The following is a 22,601-nucleotide window of genomic DNA, read 5'->3' as shown; positions in this document are numbered from 1 at the left end:
GTGAAAAACTGAGTTTAAATGTATTTGGCTAAGGTGTATGTAAACTTCTGACTTCAACTGTAGACCAGTGTTCAATGCATATGTACATAGGGCAGCAGTCTCTAAGGTGCAGCGTTGAGTACCGGGTGGTAGCCGGCTAGTAACAGTGACCAAAGTTCAGGGCAGGGTACTGGGCAGAGGCCAACTAGTGGTGACTTTTTAACAGTGATGGCCTAGAGATCAAAGCTATTTTTTTGTCTCTTTGATGCACCTGTACTGTATCTGCCTTTTTAGATAGTAGTGGGGTGAACAGGCTGTGGCTCGGGTGGCTGAGGTCCTTGATCTTCTTGGCCTTCCGGTAACACCGGGTGCAGTTGCCGTACCAGGCAATGATACAGCCCGATTGGATGCTCACAATGGTGCATCTGTAGAAGTTTGAGAGTCTTAGGGGCCAAGCCACATTTCTTCAGCCTCCTGAGGTTGAAGAGGCACTGTTGTGCTTTCTTCACCACAACGTCTGTGTGGATGGACCATTTGTCAGTGATGTGCACACAAAGGAACTTGAAGCTTTTCATCCTCGTCACTGTGGTCCAGTCGATGGGAGTGTGCTCCCTCTCTCTCCTGAAGTCCACGATCAGCTCCTTTGTTTTGTTGACGTTGAGGGAGAGGTTATATTCCTGGCACCACTCCGCCAGGGACCTCACCTCCTCACTTTTTGCTGTCTCGTTGTTCTTGGTAATCAGGCCTACTACTGTTGTCATTTGCAAACTTTTATTTATTTACTTTTACCCCCTTTTCTCCCCAATTTCGTTGTATCCAATTAGTAGTTACAGTCTTGTCTCATCGCTGCAACTCCTGTACGGACTCGGGAGAGGCGAAGTTCGAGAGCCATACAAAACACGACCCAACCAAGCAGCACTGCTTCTTGACACCATGCCCACTTAACCTGGAAGCCAGCCACACCAATGTGTCGGAGGAAACACCATACATACACCTGGCGACCGTGTCAGGAATTGTTGCCTACCTTCACCACCTGGGGTCGGCCTGTCAGGAAGTCCAGGACCCAGTTGCATCGGCGGGGTTCAGACCCAGGGCCCCGGGTTTAGTGATGAGCAAGGAGGGCCCTATGGTGTTGAAGGCTGAGCTGTAGTCAACGAACAGCATTCTTACATAGGTATTCCTCTTGTCCAGTTGGGATAAGACAGTGTGCAGTGTGATGGTGATTACGTCATCTGTGGATGTTGGGGCGGTATGCAAATTGTTGTAGGTCCAGGGTGTCAGGTAAGGTAGAGGTGATATGATCCTTAGCCTCTCAAAGCACTTCATGATGACAAGTGAGTACCCAAGTCCTGTTGTTGCTGTCTGGGTACACTAGTATATCATCTGGGGCCGGGCCAGGAGTTTGTCCTGGTCAGGAAAAACCATAGAATTGGAATTAAGAAGACTAATAATTAATTTAATAGGATCTCCTCTATGGGAACAACACTATTGGCCCCATGTAAAGTTTCTTGGTGCTTCAACGGAGAATGGTATATCCACATTCAGAAGATTTGTATGGACTAGAATCAATCCGATTGCCCCTTTTCGGCTATGCACCTAGCATGACTTAGTGAGTCATTGACTACAAACAATTAGATCGTTTCTTAACAATTATGACAAAAATTCACTTCTCTTGAAACAGACTTTATTTAAAAACACAGTGAAGTGACAACACCAGCTCTTTTTGAGATGCCTCTCTCACCCACATATGAGCATGCATACACACACACACACACACACACACATTTAAGCATGCAGAAACACATATGCACGCACACACACTACTAACTGCTACTGCCAAGTGTCAAAATAACATACAAGCACGCACCAAAGCACATTCATTGACATACAATCAGGGTCATGTCCAAGAGCAGACATTTTGGTGGAAAATAGACCTGCAGTGCGTGACTGCTGTTTTGTATCACAAAACACTACAATAGTTCATTTAAACTAGCCTAGAGACAAGAGGTTTCAATTTCAGCGGACCTTTAATCTGTCAAATAGGGAATTGCCTCAAAGAAATTCATATGCATTCATGTTTCATTTGCCGTACACTGGGGTAACTAATTGTCATGCATGGAGGAGGAAATTCCTGCCTGGCAGCTGTATGGGATAAATAGTGTAAGGTTGGAGCCCTTCGATGAGGCTGGTCCCGCATGATTATGAGACAAACCTGACAAGGAATACATACATTCTGCTGCCCTCTAGTGGAGAGCAGGTGAGCAACGACGTCTATGCTGGTCAAGTCACATGTTTGTTGTCCACAGGAAACATGCATCTCTGTTCTGTTCTTGGAAAGCTACTGTACATGGTGTGCTTTTGAACTACTGCTGACCTAAATAATCAAGGTCTCGAATGTTGATGATCGAATGATTGGTTGAATCAGGGTGTGTTGGTGCTGCACAGCCATAAAATTAGAATGAGTTCATTATATTTCTATATGCACTGACTACACACCACGTAGCTCGCCTAGACCAAGGTTCACTATACTGGAAGGATTATCATTTCTTTTTAAATGTTCACTTCCGTTTTTCTTTGGTGCTGATAAAAAATATTAAAATCAACTAAGATAAAATATGAATAAAAACATATTTCTGATAGTGAGTGTACTGGATTTTTAGAACGTACTGTGACACATAAAATGAGTCTGAGTTCACAGCAGATGTTTCCAGTCCAAAGGCTTGTTTTATCCAAGTGATTCACTTTTTGAAAGACTGACAGGTGGTGGAAGTAAAGAAGATGACACTGTTGGGAGTTTACGAGGGTGTCGAGACAAGTTTGGAATGTGTTCTTCTGGATGTAAGGACTGACCATCCACAATATCAAAATGATAGTTTTAACCATGTTTGGAGGCTATATAGTGTTTGCTTACATTTACTTTGTTTACAAACATTGGAGTAAAACAAGCCAATATTTGGAGTTCAGAGAGGTAAATTACGACGCAAGCTAGACTTTTATAAAGCTAGCCAGCTTCAGTTAGCTCCACATTCCATCTCAGCCTTCATCTGTACTACGATGGTGGATATTGCTTGTCTGCCTGCTGCTTAACTCTAGCAGGCTTTAACTGCGTGTGCATGTCACACATGTCTAGTCAAAGGCCGAACTCTTCACTGAGACAATGCTGAAACATTCATCTCGGATCGATTGTCTAACCTCCCCTTTCACGTAGGAAAGGCATGACCTTCATGCTTTTATGGAAAGGGGATAATTTGATACATTTAGTAAACTGCGAGTTTAACCAATTCCAGTCTCCTTGCTTAGGGGGTTCGGAGTCCTCCCTGGGATCATTTTTATGTAGAAGGAATGAAAAGCTCAGTTCTGGTAACTTTTTTAAATTTTACTCCAAAATGTACAAAAATAAAATTATGCTGCAACATCTAAAATATAATTTTCACCTTTAGAAACGGGCCAAATAACATATTGGTAAAAATGATTTTAACATAATGGACCATGCACATAGCCTATACATGGTCTATTTTATTAGATGTGCTATTAGCCAATAAGCATAATCACCTGTAGCCTACTGTAACTGACACAGCATAGGGGCTATAAAATTATGTACATATGATGAAGCATGTGGTTTCTCCATCTGCATACCACATTGGACACAAAATCCTGATTGTTATTATAAATCATTATTTATTATAAATATGAATATATACAGTGTATTCGGAAAGTATTCAGACCCCTTCCCTTTTTCCACATTTTGTTACGTTACAGCCTTATTCTAAAATGTATCGAATACATTTTCTCCTCATTATACCCCATAATGACAAAGCGAAAACAGTTAAAAAATATATTTTTGCAAATTTAATCAAAATAAAAAACAGATACGTTAATACCTTAAGTATTCAGACCCTTTGCTATGATACTCGAAATTGAGCTCAGGTGCATCCTGTTTCCAATTATCATCCTTGAGATGTTTCTGCAACTTGATTGGAGTCCACCTGTGGTAAAATCAATTGGAAAGGCACACACCTGTCTATATAAGGTCCCACCGTTGACGGTTCATGTCAGAGCAAAAACCAAGCCATGAGGTCAAAGGAATTGACCATACAGCTCCGAGACAAGATTGTGTCGAGGCACAGATCTGGGGAAGGCTACCAAAATATGTCTGCAGCATTGAAGGTCCCCAAGAACACAGTGGCCTCTATCATTCTTAAATGGAAGAAGTTTGGAACCACCAAGACTATTCCTAGAGCTGGCCGCCCGGCCAAACTGAGAAATCGTGGAAGAAGGGTCTTGGTCAGGGAGGTGAACAAGAACCCGATTGTGGAGATGGGAGAACCTACCAGAAGGACAACCATCCAGCATTCCACCAATCAGGCATTTATGGTAAGTTGGCCAGACGGAAGCCACTCCTCAGTAAAAGGCACACGACAGCCCGCTTGGAATTTGCCAAAAGGCACCTAAAGGTCTTAGACCATGAGAAACAAGATTCTCTAGTCTGATGTAACCAATATTGAACTATTTGGCCTGAATGCCAAGTGTCACGTCTGGAGGAAATTGGCACCATCCTTACTGTGAAGTATGGTGGTGGCAGCATCATGCTGTGGGGATGTTTTTCAGTGGCAGGGACTGGGAGACTAGTAAGCGTCGTGTGAAAGATGAACGGAGCAAAGAGATCCTTGATGAAAACCTGCTCCAGAGCGCTCAGGACCTCAGACTGGGGCGAAGGTTCACCTTCCAACAGGACAACGACCCCAAGCACAAAGCCAAGACAATGCAGGAGTGGCTTCGGGACAAGTCTCTGAATGTCCTTGAGTGGCCGAGCCAGAGCCCGGACTTGAACCCGATCAAACATCTCTGGAAAGACCTGAAAATAGCTGTGCAGGGACACTACCCATCCAACCTGACAGAGCTTGAGAGGATCTGCAGAGAAGAATGGGAGAAATTCCTCAAATAGAGGTGTGCCAAGCTTGTAGTGTCATACCCGACAAGACTCAAGGCTGTAATCGCTGGTGAAGGTGATTCAAGAAAATACTCAGTAAAGGGTCTGAATACTAAAGTAAATGTGATGTGTAGATTGGTGAGGATATATTTATATTTTAGAACAGTGGGTTAACTGCCTGTTCACGGGCAGAACGACAGATTTGTACCTTGTCAGCTCGGGGGTTTGAACTTGCAACCTTCCAGTTACTAGTCCAACGCACTAACCACTAGGCTACGTAACAAAATGTGGACAAAGTCAAGGGTTCTGAATACTTTCCGAATGCACTGTATGTCTATGGTTGCGGCTGTTGCAAATGTGAAAATACAATCACAAGTTTGCAAAGCGAATGCTATAATTTTTTATTTGATTTATTTTACCTTTATTTATATAGGCAAGTCCGTTAAGAACAAATTCTTATTTTCAATGACTGCCTAGGAACAGTGGGTTAACTGCCTGTTCAGGGGCAGAACAACAGATTTGTACCTTGTCAGCTCAGGGGTTTGAACTTTCAACCTTCCAGTTACTAGACCAACGCTCTAACCACTAGGCTACCCTGCCGCCCCATTTTTTTTACACACAAAAACATTTGATTAATACAAACATTTAAATCAGTCGGCTTCCTCAAATGGAGGGGATGATGACAAGCTTTTTTATTTTACTAGGCAAGTCAGTTAAGAACAAATTCTTATTTTCAATGACGGCCTAGGAACAGTGGGTTAACTGCCTGTTCAAGGGCAGAATGACAGATTTGTACCTTGTCAGCTCGGGGATTTGAACTTGCAACCTTTTGGTTACTAGTCCAACGCTCTAACCACTAGGCTACCCTGCTGCCCTCTTCATTCAGGATAAAAATGTGTTGCCGATTATCCCGAGGATTTGACCAAGGTTGCCTCGCCAACTCCTCAAACCTGATTTGTAGTATAGGGCTCTGATGTGGCACAAGAGTTGAAGTAAACTCATGAGGCATTTATAAGTTCTTCCTTCAATAATCAAATAGGTATATATTGTTAACTTAAGTCCAAAAATGGATGAAGCAACTGCAGATTTCCCAAAGATTGGAATGGTGTATTTGGGCTGCTACACTCATATCCATATCATATGGCAAGAAAATTACAGCCAGACTACCTTACAGTAAGTAAGTAGTTCAAAGTCAATACTAACAATTCAACTGACAATCATTACATGTTAGACTGGTTGGTAGGAATGTAAGGGTGAGGGTGGGGGGCTGGAGTCAATAGTAACCCCTCTGGTATAGGGGTAGGGGGAATTGAATACAGTTGATACAGGCTACTGTACCTACAGAGAACTGTTGGTCCCACTGGAGTGCAGAAGCCTCTTCAACAGGTCGACTTTAACACAGTTCTCCAGGGCTCTGCAGAGCCGGCCCACGGTGCAGCCCACACAGCCCTCCTTCATCCTCCAGCGCTCCAGCATCTGGTGCACCTTTTCAGGCAGCCCGTCACGTTGGTAGTCATGGTCGATGGTCTCCACCTCCACCTCGCTCAGGCCCAGACGACGGGCGCAGCGCTTCCAGTCCTTCCCGATGTTATCTCTCAGGAGATCCAGGTGCTCCTCCGTCACTGCCTGGTCCTCTGAACACGGGAAAAGACCCAACATAACATATTGTATAACATGAAAGTTAAAGCCCTTTTCTGTGATATTAACAAGGGTTTTTGATAATTTACTGTCAATTAATGATACATACCCATTGACTGTTGGGGAATTTATAAATAATATTATTCATGGTCTTAGTTTAACTATCCAACCAAATTATAACCCCAAATATATACTGAACAAAAATATAAACGAACATGAAACAATTTCAAAGATTTTACTGAGTTACAGTTCATATGAGGAAATCAATCAATTTAAATAAATTCATTCGGCACTAATCTATGGATTTCACAACTGGGAATACAGATATGCATCTGTTAGTCACAGATACCTTATAAAAAATGGGCCTCTAATGGGCAACAGGATCTCATCACTGTATTTTTTGTGCATTCAAATTGCCATCGATAAAATGCAATTGTGTTCGTTGTCCGTAGCTTAAGCCTGCCCATACTATAACCCCACCGCCACCATGGGGCACTCTATTCACAATGTTGACATTAGCAAACCACTCGACCACACGACACCATGCACATGGTCTGCGGTTGTGAGGCCGGTTGGACATATGGCCAAATTCTCTAAAACAACGTTGGAGGTGGCTTATGGTTGAGAAATAAACATTACATTCTCTGGGAATAGTTCTGCTGGACATTCCTGCAGTCAACATGCCAATTGCACACTTCCTCAAAACTTGAGATATCTGTGGCATTGTGTTGTGTGACAAAACTGCATATTTTAGAGTGGCCTTTTATCGTGGCCAGCACAAGATGCACCTGTGTAATGATCATGCTGTTTAATCAGCTTCTTGATATGCCACACCTGTCAGGTGGATTGATTATTTTGGCAAAGGAGAAATGCTCACCAACAGGGATGTAAACAAATTTGTGCACATCATTTGATAGAAATAAGCTTTTTGTGCGTATGGAACATTTCTGGGATCTTTTATTCAGCTCATGAAACATGGGACTCAGACTTTACATGTTGCGTTAATAATGTTGTTCAGTGTAAATTTGTAAACAAACAATGCATAGATGAATGGTTTTATGGTACATTTTGTGGTTCCCTTCCTGAACCAGATAGCATAGAACCCCTCTATTGTGGCCAAATGCAAAATCTGTGACTAGTAGAAAATATGACATAGACAAATTGGAAGCTGATGTCTATTTTCAGGAAGTAGGCTCCTCTTTGCAGGATGTAGTCTACTCTTACCGTACATCTGCAGGTTTTCTTTGAGCAGAGAGAGTGAGTTGGGCCCGTTGGAGAGAGAGCTGGCTGAGCTGCTGTATGACTCATGACCCCTGATGCTGAGTGTGTTGTTGCTGCCTATCTGGATCCCACTGGCGTTCTGGATAAATAGGCCTGCTGCAACACACACGCACATGTACACACAAATGCAACGTTTCTCATAAATGCCTTCCTGATTGAATTGCTAGATAGCTGTCATGTTGACTGTGGAATCTACATCAGCTGTAGACTAGCTGTAGTAATGGTGATACTGGTATCAAGCGCTGTAATCTTTGTGCATCATCCTTACCTGGGTCTTGTGAAAGTCCAACCTTGGCACCTGAGTTCAGGCGCAGCCCTGCAGTGAGGTCTGGGGCAGCTGACTCTGGCACTGGGTAGGCTGGACAAGACTGGAGGCGGTCATACTGGGCGTAGGGATATTGCTGCTGGGGGGAGTACTTGCCCTGGCTCAGAGATGGGCTGCTGGTGGACTCAGGGATGTGGCTTGACAGCTGGTGTCTTGGTGTGGTGGTACCGGAGGGGGCCGTAGCCTCGTACAGGTCAGAGAGATGGAGGAGGGGGTCCACCTCTACGCTGCTGGGCTGGACGGCCTGGGTTTTGGTCCAAGACTGGACAGAGGACACTGGGGGCTGAGGGGGCCTGAGGTCTGGGAGGCCTCTGGTGGAAGTGAGGTCCTGTGAGGAGAGGCGCTGTGGGGTGGCAGGGTGAGGGTAGGGGCTGAAGTCCGGCTGGTCCATCCGGCAGTAGCTGCCGAATTTGTGGTACTCGTACTCCTGGGCTAATTTGACCTCCAGGTTTGACCTCGAACTGCTGACCAGTTTGAGCTCCATACCCGAGGGGGTGCTGATGGGGCCGAGGGCCCGGGCATCTGGCTGGATTAGGGAGGGCTCACAGGGAAGGAAGAGGTTCAGGTCCTCAATGCTGGCCTCCACTGGACCAGCTTCTATACGGACAGCCCCAGCACTGTCTGAGCTCAGCAAGGGAGCTGGCCGGTCTATAGTGAGAAGAGGTAGAGGGTTCATTTTTAAAAGATGAATTCTAAATTGAGATCCATGTGCATTACCTCTTAACGTCGTATAAATTGTTTATTGGTGAGAATGAGAGATTTAAACGAAAAAACTAAATACGGGCAAAGATCTCAAGTTCAGGTCTTAGTTAGGGCTGTTACGGTGACCGCATTACCGCCACAGTGGCGGTCAAGAGTCATGAGTGCAGTCGAATTCCATCCATATTATTTGCTTCACATTTTCAAACAGTTCATTTAAATTTTCCAATGGGGCAATACATTTGAGTGAGTTTTTTTCTCGCCTGAGTAGCCTTGTTTCACTGCCAAAAAATAAAATTAAACCATCTAGTGTTCAGCGAAATAACAACACAATGTCAAATACAGGTAGCCTAGTCAAATAATTAACATCAATCACATTAACCGTTACTCTCTCACGGGACTTCCACTAACGGTCCGTATGTAGCCAAACGTAGCTGCTGCTCATTCAGTTTGCTCGAAAATTGATAAATGGTTTAAAAAAGTAAGGCCCGCGTCCATAGAGACACATACCAGCTCTACTGGTAGTACGACTACCAGCAGTACTACACCTGCACCTGACGATGACACAAGTTGTTCTGCTTCCATGAGCACATCCAATGCCCGCATCAGCAATTCTACATTTGTTGTTAGCCCAGCTAGCATGGACACTGACAGTTGTGAATCTGATGCAGCCGAAGATCTACTGCCCCCTTTCCAGGAAAGCACCGAAAAGAAGACAGGGACATTTAGAAACATTACATGTCAATTTGAAGAATAAGCCACGGGAGTTTTTTTGAGCGAGAATTAAGATGACTTTTGGGTAGTTAAGACATTTAAAGCAACAGATACCATTAATAAGAAGGGGCTAGAAAAGTATTATTATGGTGAGCTACGGAGTGGCTAGGACAGGCAGGCCCATACTATTGTGGAGGACTTAATTATTCCTTCTGCCGCGGATATGTCTCGGCCAATGCTGGGGGGAAAGGCCAAAAAGTCTATATAGACAATGCCTTCAACAAACAAAACCGTTTCACGATGCATCAGTGACATGGAAGGAGATGTTTTGAAACAATTACTGCTTCGCATACAAGCCAGTGAATTCTATGCGTTACAGCTGGGTGAGTCAACAGATGTGGCGGGCCTGGCACAGCTCCTGGTATATGTCTGTTACGTTTATGAGGGGGTCAATTAAATAAGAAATCCTCTTCTGCAAACCACTGGAAACACAGGACAACAGGAGAGGATATTTTTAAAGTACTGGACAGCTTTGTGACATCAAATGGACTTTGGTGGTCAAGGTGTGTTGGTATCTGTACTGATTCCGCAAAAGCCATGACAGGGAGACAGAGTGGAGTGGTATCGCGCGTGCAAGCAGTTTCCCCCCGACGCCACTTGGGTACACTGCAGCATCCACCGAGAGGCTCTTGCTGCCAAGGGAATGCCTGACAGCTTGAAAGACGTTTTGGACACTACAGTTAAAATGGTTAACTTTGTTAAAGCAAGGTCCCTGAACTCTTGTGTATTTTCTGCACTATGCAACAATATGGGCAGCGACCATGTAACGCTTTTACAACATACAGAAGCGCATTGGTTATCAAGGGGCAAAGTATTGACGTTTTTTTTTTTTAATTGAGAGACGAGCTTAAAGTTCTCTTTACTGACCATAATTTTAACTTGTCTGACCACTTGCATGATGACGAGTTTCTCACACGACTGGCCTTTCTGGGTAATGTTTTTTCTCACCTGAATGATCTGAATCTAGGATTACAGGGACTCTGCAACTATATTCAATGTGCTGGACAAAATTGAGGCTATGATTAAGAAGTTGGAGCGCTTCTCTGTCTGCATTAACAAGGACAACACACAGGTCTTTCCATCATTGTATGATTTTTTGTGTGCAAATGAACTCAAGTTTATGGACAATGTCAAATGTGATATAGCGAAGCACCTGAGTGAGTTGGGTGCGGAATAACACAGGTACTTTCCCAAAACGGATGACACAAACAACTGGATTCATTATCCCTTTCATGCCCTGCCTACAGTCCACTTACCGATATTTGAACAAGAGAGACTCATCGAGATTGTAACAAGCGGTTCTGTGAAAATGACATTTTATCAGAAGCCACTGCCAGATATCTGGATTGGGCTGCGCTCAGAGTATCCTGCCTTGGCAAATCGCACTGTTAAGACACCGATGCCCTTTGCAACCACGTACCTATGTGAGAGTGGATTCTCGCCCCTCACTAGCATGAAAACTAAATACAGGCACAGACTGTGTGTGGAAAATTATTTAAGACAGACTCTCTCTAATACAACCCACCATAACAGAGTTATGTGCAAGCACACCCTTCTCATTAACCTGCGGTGAGTTATTCACAATTTTCGATGACCAAATGAAGTTTTATATGTAAGATAGCTAAATCAAAAGCAAAATTATTGATTATTATTATTTGTGCCCTGGTCCTATAAGAGCACTTTGTCACTTCCCACGAGCCGGGTTGTGACAAAAACTCACTCATTCTTATGTTTAATAAATGTATCGTATAGTGTGTGTGTGGCAGGCTTACAATGATGGCAAAAAAACAACATTTGAGAGTGCGCTGACCCTGGTGCTAGAGGGGATACGCAGCTGGAGGTTGAATGTTTTAAGGGGTACGGGACCACTGCTCTAAACAATCTGACATCAATGCAAATGTAATCCAAACACTTCATGAGAGCCCATGAGCTCATGTAGTCATGGCTCTATGAAGTACTGTGTGCCTCCCATAGTCTGTTCTGGCCTTGGGGACTGTGAAGAGACTTCTGGTGGCTTGTGGGGTATGTATGCATGGCTGTCTGAACTCTTTGTTAAGTGTTGCAGTTATTTCAATCGCTGTAGTATGTGACGTGTATAGTGTTGAGTCATCTGCATACATATACACACTGGCCTTACTCAAAACCAGTGGCATGTCATTAGTAAAGATTGAAAAAAGCAAGGGGCCTAAAAGGCTTCCCTGGGGAATTCCTGATTCTACCTGGATTATGTTTGAGAGGCTTCCATTAAAGATCACCCTCTGTGTTTTGTTAGACAAGTAACTATTTATCCACATTATAGCAGGGGGTGTAAAGCTATAATAACACTTACGTTTTTCCAGCAGCAGACTATGATTGATAATGTCAAAAGCTGCACTGAAGTCTAACAAGTATAAAGAGGAAGCGAGCAGTCTGGAGTTGTAAGGCGGAAAGCTATAAAGGGTCAGGGCCTTGAAGCCCGCCTCCCGTGGTGCTCAGACCACTCACCTGCTGTAAGGCTCTCAGGAGGCATCGATAAAGATTTCATCTTCTCCACCAGCTCCTCAGGCCCCTCATACAAGTCCTACATGCCAATGAAACAGATCACAAGACGCATAACATAGTTTAAAATGTGTTATGGACATTTTATGATAGATGAGGTAATATTGTGGTAATATAATGAGGTAATCACACACTCACAGAGGTGATAGTGTTTTCAAGAGTTAACAACAACTTAGTGAATCGCCACAAACAATGAACCCATCTTTCACTAAGTTACTGTATTTGTTTCAACAATGTTTTGTGAAACACTTGGTTAATTAAATTATGTACTCATGACCTTGTTCACGCAATCAACTTACTCTGAGACCAAGTGAGTCCCTTTCTACATCTGGCTCCAACTTCTCCCTGTAGACGGGCAGGAAGAAGTTGTAGCCCTCTTGTCGAGAAAAAGAGAGAGAAAGCAATTAGAGCAGTCATATTACTAACATAGCCACATAAGAGTGTGTATTAGACTCGTGAATACCAAGGGATCACTTGAATTGACTTGAATGCCCCTGAACAGGCAGTTAACCCACTGTTCCTAGGCCGTCATTGAAAATAAGAATTTGTTCTTAACTGACTTGCCTAGTTAAATAAAGGTAAAAAATTAAAATTAAAATAAATTGATGCTCGTTGAAGTACTCATTTATCCATTAGGTCCAATGTTGACTTGTGATGATGACACAGCACATTGGTTAAATATTGTACTTGTTTAGAACTCGTGTTGGAATGTACAAGTTGCAAATGCTCTGTAATACACCTTTTAATACCACGTCTGTACACGTGTGTGTACGCACACACACACACACACACACACACACACACACACACACACACACATGTTCAAAAGTTTGGGGTCACTTAGAAATGTCCTTGTTTTTGAAAGAAGAGCTAATTGTTTGTCCATTAAAATAACATCAAATTGATCATAAATACAGTGTAAACATTGGTAATGTTGTAAATGAATATTGTAGCTGGAATCAGCAGTGAAGAGGCGACTCCGGATTGTTGGCCTTCTAGGCAGAGTTGCAAAGAAAAAGCCATATCTCAGACTGGCCAATAAATAATCAAACGATTAAGATGCGCAAAAGAACACAGATACTAGACAGAGGAACATCCAGGAGTCGCCTCTTCACTGCTGATGTTGAGACTGGTGTTTTGCGGGTACTATTTAATGAAGCTGCCAGTTGAGGACTTGTGAGGAGTCTATTTCTCAAACTAGACACTAAAGTATTTGTCCTCTTGTTCAGTTGTGTACCGGGGCCTCCGACTTCTCTTTCTATTCTGGTTAGAGAAAGTTTGCGCTGTTCTGTGAAGGGAGTAGTACACAGTGTTGTACAAAATCTTCAGTTTCTTTGGAAATTTCTTGCATGGAATAGCCTTCATTTCTCAGAACAAGAATAGGCTGACGAGGTTCAGAAGAAAGTTATTAGTTACTGGCCATTTTGAGCCTGTAATCGAACCCACAAATGCTGATGCTCCAGATACTCAACTTGTGTAAAGGCCAGTTTTATTGCTTCTTTAATTAGAACAACAGTTTTCAGCTGTGCTAATGTAGCCGGTGTGAAATTGCTAGCTAGTTAGCGGTGGTGCGCGCTAGTGGCGTTTCAATCGGTGACGTCACTTGCTCTGAGATCTTGAAGTAGTGGTTTCCCTTGCTCTGCAAGGGCCGCGGCTTTTGTGGAGCGATGGGTAACGATGTTTCGAGGGTGACTGTTGATGTGTGCAGAGCGTCCCTGGTTCGCGCCCAGGTCAGGGCGAGGGGACGGACGTAAAGTCTATACTGTTACACTAACGTAATTGCAAAAGGGTTTTCTAATGATCAATTAGCCTTTAAAAAGTATAAACTTGGATTAGCTAACACAACGTGCCATTGGAACACAGGATTGATGGTTCATATAATGGGCCTCTGTACACCTATGTAGATATTCCATTTAAAAAATCTGCCGTTTCCAGCTACAATAGTCATTTACAAATGTCTACACTGTATTTCTGATCAATTTGATGTTACTTTAATGGACAAAAAATTGCTTTTCTTTCAAAAACAAGACCATTTCTAAGTGACCCCAAACTTTTGAACGGTAGTGTAAATCCAGTTAGTCACAGGTGTATGGGGACCCCTGAAGGGTCTGGTTCCTCTCAAGGTTTCTTCTTCACCCCCCTAAATAGTTATATCAAGCTCCTGTTGCCCTGAACTTGCTATTTAGGTCTGGGTTTCGTGAATTGTGCCGTGATATTACTTTGTAAAAAGTGCTATACAAATACAATTTGATTGATTGCCATTGTGCGTATACTGTAATACATGATTTGAAATACCTGTACCTCAATCTCACCACACATATGCACACACACCTCTGAATGTTGGCCGCCATTGTGGATCCTGATGCCAGCAACTCTTCATTAGCTCTATGATCTCTACAGGAGTATCACCAGGGATGAGGTATTCATTCGGACGATCGCCTTTACGGACACACTGGCAGATATGGTCCTCACTCCGAGCATCTGAAAATACAGTAGTCCAAAATGAATTCAGTGCATCTGTACAGGCATTTGAAATCTGAAAACATTCATAAAATGTTTACTATAAAATACAGTGGTCTCCAAAAGTATTGAGCCAGCACAGTTTTTGTTGTTTTGGATCTGTACTCCAGCACTTTGGATTTGAAATGATAAAATGACTATGGGGTTAAAGTGCAAACTGTCAGCTTTAATTTGAGGGTATTTTCATCCATATCAGGTGAAATTACTGCACTTTTTGAACATATTCTCCCCATTTTAGGGGTCCAAAATTGGGACAAATTAAGTTGTGTATTAAAGTAGTAAAAAGTTAAGTATTTGGTCCCATATTCATAGCACGCAATGAAAACATCAAGCTTGTGACTCTACAAATTTGTTGGATGCATGTGCTGTTTGTTTTGGTTGTGTTTCATATTATTTTGTGCCCAATAGAAATGTATGGTAAATAATGTATTGTGTAATTACTTACTGTAAATAAGAATCTAATGTTTCTAGAGTGAGAAAGTTACCGATGCACAAATATCAACCGCCCCAAAACATTCTAACCTCCCGTTATTGTAATGGATGTCTTGGGGGTATGATATTTGAGTGTCTAACTTTCTCACTCATCATTATTCACGGTCCATTCAGGTCCATTCAGGATAATGCATTATTTACCATTCATTCCTATTTGGAACAAAATAATCTGAAACACAACCAAAACAAACAGAAAATGCATCCAGCAAAGTTGTAGTCACAAACTTTGTGTAGTCATTGCGTGCTATGAATATGGGACCAAATACTTCACTCTCTACCACTTTAATACACATAAGTGAATTTGTCTCAATACTTTTGGTCCCCTAAAATGGGGGACTATGTACAAGACTATGTACTGTAATTTCTAAACGGTTCGCCCATGAGCGATTAGCCAACATTTCAGTTATTTTTCCATTTTTAAACTAACTGACTGAATTCAGTTAAATTATTTGAATTCCATTTCATTCAGAGTTTTTTCCTGTGAGTTCAATGCAGTTTCTCTAGAGATAAATCAGATTAAGTCTGAACTGTGAGATGTAGTAGGGAGATGTAGTTTCCAACAGACCAATATTCTTGTTTGATGTATACAATGTGGTAATTAACTACAATGACCATAATCCATTGCGCATCTACTTGTCCGGTCTGTGTTTCTTTTACGCCTGCTACAGAAGAGAGAAGAATGCACGATCGTGAGGTGATATAGAGAGCAGCTGTTGCTTCTCAAGGTATCTCTACTTGAAAACACATGATCTAAGTGATTGATAGTTAGTATTCAGCAGTCACAAAAGAATGCCTCAATTTCACAACATAAACCAAACATACACAAATCTAAGGAAAGGAATGGCATTTAGAATATATCAATATATGGACGAGCAATGTCAGAGGAGCATAGACTAACATACAGTTGAATAGTATAAAATGCAGAATATACATATGAGATGAGTAATGCAAGATATGTAAACAATATTAAAGTGATATTATTAAAGTGACTAGTGTTCCATTTATTAAAGTGGGCAATGATTTCAAGTCTGTGTGTATAGGCAACAGCCTCTCTGTGCTAGTGATGGCTATTTAACAGAACAATGGCCTTGAGATAGAAGCTGTTTTTCAGTTTCTTGGTCCCCGTTTTGATGCACCTGTACTGACCTTGCTTTCTGAATGATAGCGGCGTGTACAGGCAGTGGCTCGAATGGTTGTTGTCCTTGATGATCTTCTTGACATCGGGTGCTGTAAGTGTCCTGGAGGGCAGGTAGTTTTCCCTCCGGTGATGCGTTGCGCAGACCGCACCACCCTCTGGAGAGCCCTGCGGTTGCGGGCGGTGCAGTTGCCGTACCAGGCAGTGATACACAGTAATGGGTGAACAATGAGTACAGGAGAGGGCTGAGCACGCACCCTTGTGGGGCCCCAGTGTGGAGGATCAGCAAAGTGGAGGTGCTGTTCTGACCTTAGTTCCTTTTTTATGTCTTTGTGTTAGGTTGGTCAGGGCGTGAGTTGGGGTGGGTAGTCTATGTTATTATTTCTAGGTTATATTTCTATGTGTTTGGCCTAGTATTTTTTTTAATCAGAGGCAAGTGTCGTTCGTTGTTTCTGATTGAGAATCATACTTAGGTAGCCTGTTTTCCCCATTTTGGTTGTGGGTGTTTAATTTCTGTTTAGTGTTTGTTCACCTGGCAGAACTGTTTCGTTTTCTCTTCGTTATTACTTTGTGTAGTGTTCAGTTTGTTCAATTAAAAAATTACGAACACTTACCACGCTGCATTTTGGTCCTCCTCTCCTTCCACCAACGAGAAGCGTTACAATATGGATGAAAATACCCTCAAATTAAAGCTGACAGTCTGCACTTTAACCTCATAGTCATTGTATCACTTCAAATCCAAAGTGCTGGAGAAGAGCCGAAACAACAACAAAATTGCCACTGTCCCAACACTTTTGGAATTCACTGTATATGGCTGAAATCACATCAGATTACTATAACCCCAACAGGCCTCTGTAGACTGAATGAGCAACACTCACTTTCAAAGGGCTCCCTGGCAGTGAGGATGACCCAGATGACAATAGCGAAGCTATAGATGTCAGACTTCTCAGAGGAGAGTGTATGGATGCTGTCAAGGTGCTCAGGAGCCATGTAACACAGAGTACCAGCTGCCCTGGTCCCCCCTCCTCCAGCCCCCATACGTCCTAGCCGGCTCTGCCTGCGAGACTCCTCCTTAGTCAGTCTGCTCCACGTCTGACAGGTGGCCAGGCCCAGGTCTGCAATCTGGAGCACATTTACAGACATGCATATTCATACATGTACATGCATTACGCACACGCATACATGGATTTCACACACACATCCATACTCATACACATACACTACCATTCAAAAGTTTGGAGTCACCTAGAAATGTCCTTGTTTCTTAAAGAAAAGCGTATTTTTTGTCCATTAAAAGAACATCAAATTTATCAGAAATACAATGTAGACATTCTTAACGTTGTTAATGGATTATCTACATACAGTTGAAGTCGGAAGTTTACTTACACCGTAGCCAAATACAATGGAACTCAGTGTTTCACAATTCCTGACATTTAATCCGAGTAGAAATTCCCTGTCTTAGGTCAGTTAGGATCACCACTTTATTTTAAGAATGTGAAATGTCAGAATATTAGTAGAGAGAATGATTTATTTCAGCTTTTACTTCTTCCATCACATTCCCATTGGGTCAGAAGTTTACATACACTCAATTAGTATTTGGTAGCATTGCCTTAAAATTGTTTCACTTGGGTCAAACGTCTCGGGTAGCCTTCCACAAGCTTCCCACAATAAATTGCGTGAATTTTGGCCCATTCCTCCTGACAGAGCTGGTGTAACTGAGTCAGGAATGTAGGCCTCCTTGCTCGCACACATTTTTTTATTTCTGCCCACAAATTTTCTATAGGATTGAGGTCAGGGCTTTGTGACGGCCACTCTAATACCTTTACTTTGTTGTCTTTAAGCCATTTTGACACAACTTTGGAAGTATGCTTGGGGTCATTGCCCATTTGGAAGACCCATTTGCGACCAAGGTTTAACTTATTGACTGATGTCTTGAGATGTTGCTTCACATCATTTTCTTCCCTCATGATGCCATCTATTTTGTGAAGTGCACCAGTCCCTCCTGCAGCAAAGCACCCCCACAACATGATGCTGCCACCCCCACAACATGATGCTGCCACCCCCGTGCTTCACGGTTGGGATGGTGTCCTTCAGCTTGCAAGCCTCCCCCAAACCCATATGATGGACATTATGGCCAAACAGTTCTATTTTTGTTTCATCAGACAAGAGGACATTTCTCCAAAAAGTACAATCTTTGTCCCCACGTGAAGTTGCAAACCGTAGTCTGTTTTTTTTATGGGGGTTTTGGAGCAGTGGCTTCTTCCTTGCTCAGCGGCCTTTCAGGTTATGTCGATATAGGACTTGTTTTACTGTGGATATAGATACTTTTGTACCGGTTTCCTCTAGCATCTTCACAAGGTCCTTTGCTGTTGTTCTGGGATTGATTTGCACTTCTCGCACCAAAGTATGTTCATCTCTAGGAGACAGAACGCGTCTCCTTCCTGAGCAGTATGACGGCTGTGTGGTCCCATGGTGTTTATACTCGCGTACTATTGTTTGAGGTCTAAAAACAATGGTCTTGGCTGATTTCTTTTGATTTTCCCATGATGTCAAGCAAAGAGGCACTGAGTTTGAAGGTAGGCCTTGAAATACATCCACAGGTATACCTCCAATTGACTCAAACGATATCAATTAGCCTATCTGAAGTTTCTAAAGCCATGACATAATTTTCTGGAATTTTCCAAGTTATTTAAAGGCACAGTCAACTTAGTGTATGTACACTTCTGACCCACTGGAAATGTGATACAGTGAATTATAAGTAAAATAATCTGCCTGTAAACAATTGTTGGAAAAATGACTTGTGTCATGTACAAAGTACATTGTGTTAGCTAATCCAAGTTCATAATTTTAAAAGGCTAATGATCGTTAGAAAACCCTTTTGCAATTATGTTAGCACAGCTGAAAACTGTTGTTCTGATTAAAGAAGCAATAAAACTGGCCTTCTTTAGACTAGTTGAGTATCTGGAGCATCAGCATTTGTGGGTTCGATTACAGGCTCAAAATGTCCAGAAACAAATAACCTTCTTCTGAAACTCGTCAGTCTATTCTTGTTCTGAGAAACGAAGGCTATTCCATGCAAGAAATTGCCAAGAAACTGAAGAACTAGTACGACACTGTGTACTACTCCCTTCACAGAACAGCACAAACTAAAAAGAGGAGAGGGAGGCCCCGGTGCACAACTGAGCAAGAGGACAAGTACATAGAGTGTCTAGTTTGAGAAACAGACACCTCACAAGTCCTCAACTGGCAGCTTATCTTCAATAGAAGCATCTTCAAGAGCGAATGGAAGGAAAATCAACTGCTCAGGACTACATGACAAGTCACCGGATACGGGACAACTACAAAGAAGGACAACAGTAGAAGAGTTGTTGGAACCATTTCGGACAATCAGCGTCCCGAGAAAAGGCCCAACCCCCTTTCCAAGGCTGCCCCGTTCACCGAAAGATCCCCGGCGAACCCAGGCATTTCACGTAAATGCAATCCTGATTTCTTGCTCAAAGCGGGCAGCGGTTCTTGTGCAAAGTATATGGTTATTGTAGGTGAGAGTAGTTTCTGAATGTAGCAATGTTAAGTGTCTCTGTCCCTCTCCCTCTCTTTTTTAACCAGCATCCATGTTGTTGTCATTCCTCTAGGGATACGTTTTCAGCGTATTACGTCTCCAGTCAATAACCGGTGCAGTGTGTGTATGTTTATTCTGTGTTCCCACTTAATTAGCAAGTAAATAAATAATTAAACCAATTTGTGTAGTATTGAATCATAATTAAGACTCCAGTTTCTGCAGATGCAAGGAGGTGACGACTGTTCAGAATGATGATATGATACAAGGTTATGATTAATACGTTGACAGTTTATCGATGTGATAGGGAAAGACCTTTTAGAGTTTAATTCGGGAGATAGTAACTCTTTAAAGAACCGCTCTCGTGGTGCCCCAGATCCTAATGAGTTAGTTACATGATTAATTTGAATCAGGTAACAATTAAACATAGTTAATTAGATAACAGTCTTCAAATTAATGTTAAAGTCTAGTCACAACATATATTATACAGTGTGTGCTGTACCTTAATATGAAAATCGTTGTCCACCAGTATGTTTTCTGGTTTGAGATCCTTGTGTATGACACGGTTCTTCATCAGGTACACCATCCCCTCCAGAATCTCCAATATGATCCTGCCCTTGATAGATATCGGCACAGAAACCTGGAGAAAAGACAGGAATATATAAAAGTTGTTATCCCAAAGAGAAAACAGCTCGTTGATATTACACAGACCAAAGTGTGATGCAGAGACCTCCCACCTCTGCAGCGAGGAAGGAGGCTAGCCTGTGAGTTCAGGAACTAACCTATAGTGACACTGTAGACTAAGTTAGATATTGTTGTTAATGTAGTTGTCATTGTTTTTGTTGTGATCTCCTCTCACCTGGTCCAGCATGGCCAGCAGGTTGCCTTTAGGGAGGAGCTCCATGACCAGAGAGTAGTCCCCATCCTCCAGGATCACCCCCAGCAGCCTGACCACCCGCTCATGGTTCAGTCTGGTCATCAGGCTGCCCTCTTCTAGCAGGGACTGCTTATTGCCCCTGGGGAAGACGGGGAGGAAGGCTTGGTCAAGATTACCAGTTTGAAAAATGTGTTAATTTGGAGATGTATTACTATGTAATAACTAAGCTAACTGTAGGCTACTTGAGCACTATACACACTACAGACACCCATTTTCTCTGTTTTTATCATCATTTGTGTCACAGGAATGGAGAAGTGTAGCCTACCCATTGGGCTGGTTCTTTTTCTGTGTGAACTCATAAAACATTATCTAAAACAGTGGTTACCAAAATGAGTGGCACGCCCGTTCGTTTTTTAAAGGAACTCAGTCCGACTTTAAACTTACTCTTGAAAGTTGTAATAGTAGAATGCACAGGGTGCAATTTCGAAATTGGGTAGAGCATCATCAGTTCCTCTTGTCATGTTAGTCATTACATACCTTAAGAGAGCTATTTATAACTATCCCAACACAAATACACATTAGACATGGCAAAATGTATAGATTTGCGAGACAATTAGCTTTAAAACTGCAACATTTTCTTTGCACCACATAACAAAATGTGTAGAATTGCAGGAAATAAACTTGAAACCTGCACAATTCTCTCCACCAACAAGAGGTGTGTGAACAGTTTGTGTCATGAACAATGCTGGGCGCATAGAAATAGACGTGGCACGGGATGTTCCCAAATGCTGAAAGGGGAATCCCTGATCTAAAAGTTATGTTAAACCATGCAAGTAAGTAGCATATCATTCAAACATATATATATATTTATCTAACTAAAAATAAAATATTATGAAACAAACTTTACTTCATGGATAGCATAGAAAAATATACTTTAAAGTTGCTTCTTTAAATTAGAAAACAATATGAAACTTTTGGAGCGTGACAGTCACAACACTGGTCATGGACACTGGGGAATCCCCACCATGGCCCTCTACTCACTCATTGCGCGGTGGTCCGGTGTAGACGCTCTTCAGAACCACCTGACCGAGGGTTTTGTGATAGCACAGGTACACGGTACCGAAGCCGCCGTAGTCCAGAGGCTCCTTTTTGATAAGGTCAGAGGATTTCATGTAGATAGAGTCCTGCACTGCAGCCATGGTGGCTGTCTACCTGGTCCGACCTCGGTATGTCCCCTCTAGCATTGAGATTATACCAGCGCATACATTGTTAATAATAAAGCGCAATATCTCATTATGTAAAAGTATCAATAGTTGATTTCAGAACGAAATGAGCAGTAGGCTAATGAGATTAAGCGGCGTTGAATCGAAATACAGAACTGAATCTGGAAGTGAAACGTTACGTTAGTCAGAAATCCACGACTGTAACGTTAACTTCAACACATTTAACGACAATGTTGTCTATTTCTAAAGTACACAAAATGAAACCCGCATACCGTTTAACATTCGATGTAAATAGCTTATGCCTATGTATGCACTATGATAAAAAAAATGTTGGACAAAATTGTAAATTATAGAGAAATATCCTACTTTCACACTCCGCGGATAAGTTCCGGGATTTGTCAAACTCGCTTTTTCTTCTTCGACGGGGTTTAAGGGCGGTTGGCATTCAATGTTGTTCGTGCATTACCGCCACCAACTAGAAATGATAGTGAACGAGAGAAAAAAATCCATTGCGGGGAAAAGGTGGAAAACGACATACAAAAATAGACACATCCATAAACAAAACACATCCCAACCCTTCAGTCATAACAAATATTGTAAATTAAAATGACCGCTCTAACAATGGAAATACATG

General features: G+C 42.3%; 1 protein-coding gene across 3 annotated transcripts; it reads right to left on the bottom strand.

The window, feature by feature from the left end:
• Positions 1-1,646: 1,646 nt before the first annotated feature.
• Positions 1,647-22,540, bottom strand: LOC115102987 (receptor-interacting serine/threonine-protein kinase 1-like). Of its 3 annotated transcripts, XM_029623503.2 has the most exons (11): positions 22,334-22,539; positions 21,786-21,981; positions 20,727-20,883; positions 20,370-20,507; positions 17,190-17,433; positions 14,496-14,645; positions 12,464-12,540; positions 12,111-12,186; positions 8,097-8,801; positions 7,772-7,924; positions 1,647-6,543 (listed from the first exon to the last, which is right to left on the bottom strand). In XM_029623503.2, the coding sequence occupies exons 2-11, from the start codon at positions 21,941-21,943 to the stop codon at positions 6,248-6,250; spliced, it is 2,154 nt and encodes a 717-aa protein (XP_029479363.1). In that variant the 5' UTR covers positions 21,944-21,981; positions 22,334-22,539; the 3' UTR covers positions 1,647-6,247. The 3 variants fall into 3 exon arrangements, with proteins under 3 accessions (XP_029479363.1, XP_029479364.1, XP_029479362.1); XM_029623504.2 differs by having other exon boundaries at positions 7,772-7,921; positions 21,786-22,540; XM_029623502.2 differs by having other exon boundaries at positions 21,786-22,539.
• Between the last annotated feature and the right edge of the window lie 61 nt (positions 22,541-22,601).

Source organism: Oncorhynchus nerka, linkage group LG20 (genome assembly GCF_034236695.1).
Source record: "Oncorhynchus nerka isolate Pitt River linkage group LG20, Oner_Uvic_2.0, whole genome shotgun sequence".
NCBI classification, from domain to species: domain Eukaryota; kingdom Metazoa; phylum Chordata; class Actinopteri; order Salmoniformes; family Salmonidae; genus Oncorhynchus; species Oncorhynchus nerka.
The sequence above is the reverse complement of the archived record's forward strand: the minus strand, read 5'-3'. Positions and strand labels throughout refer to the sequence as shown.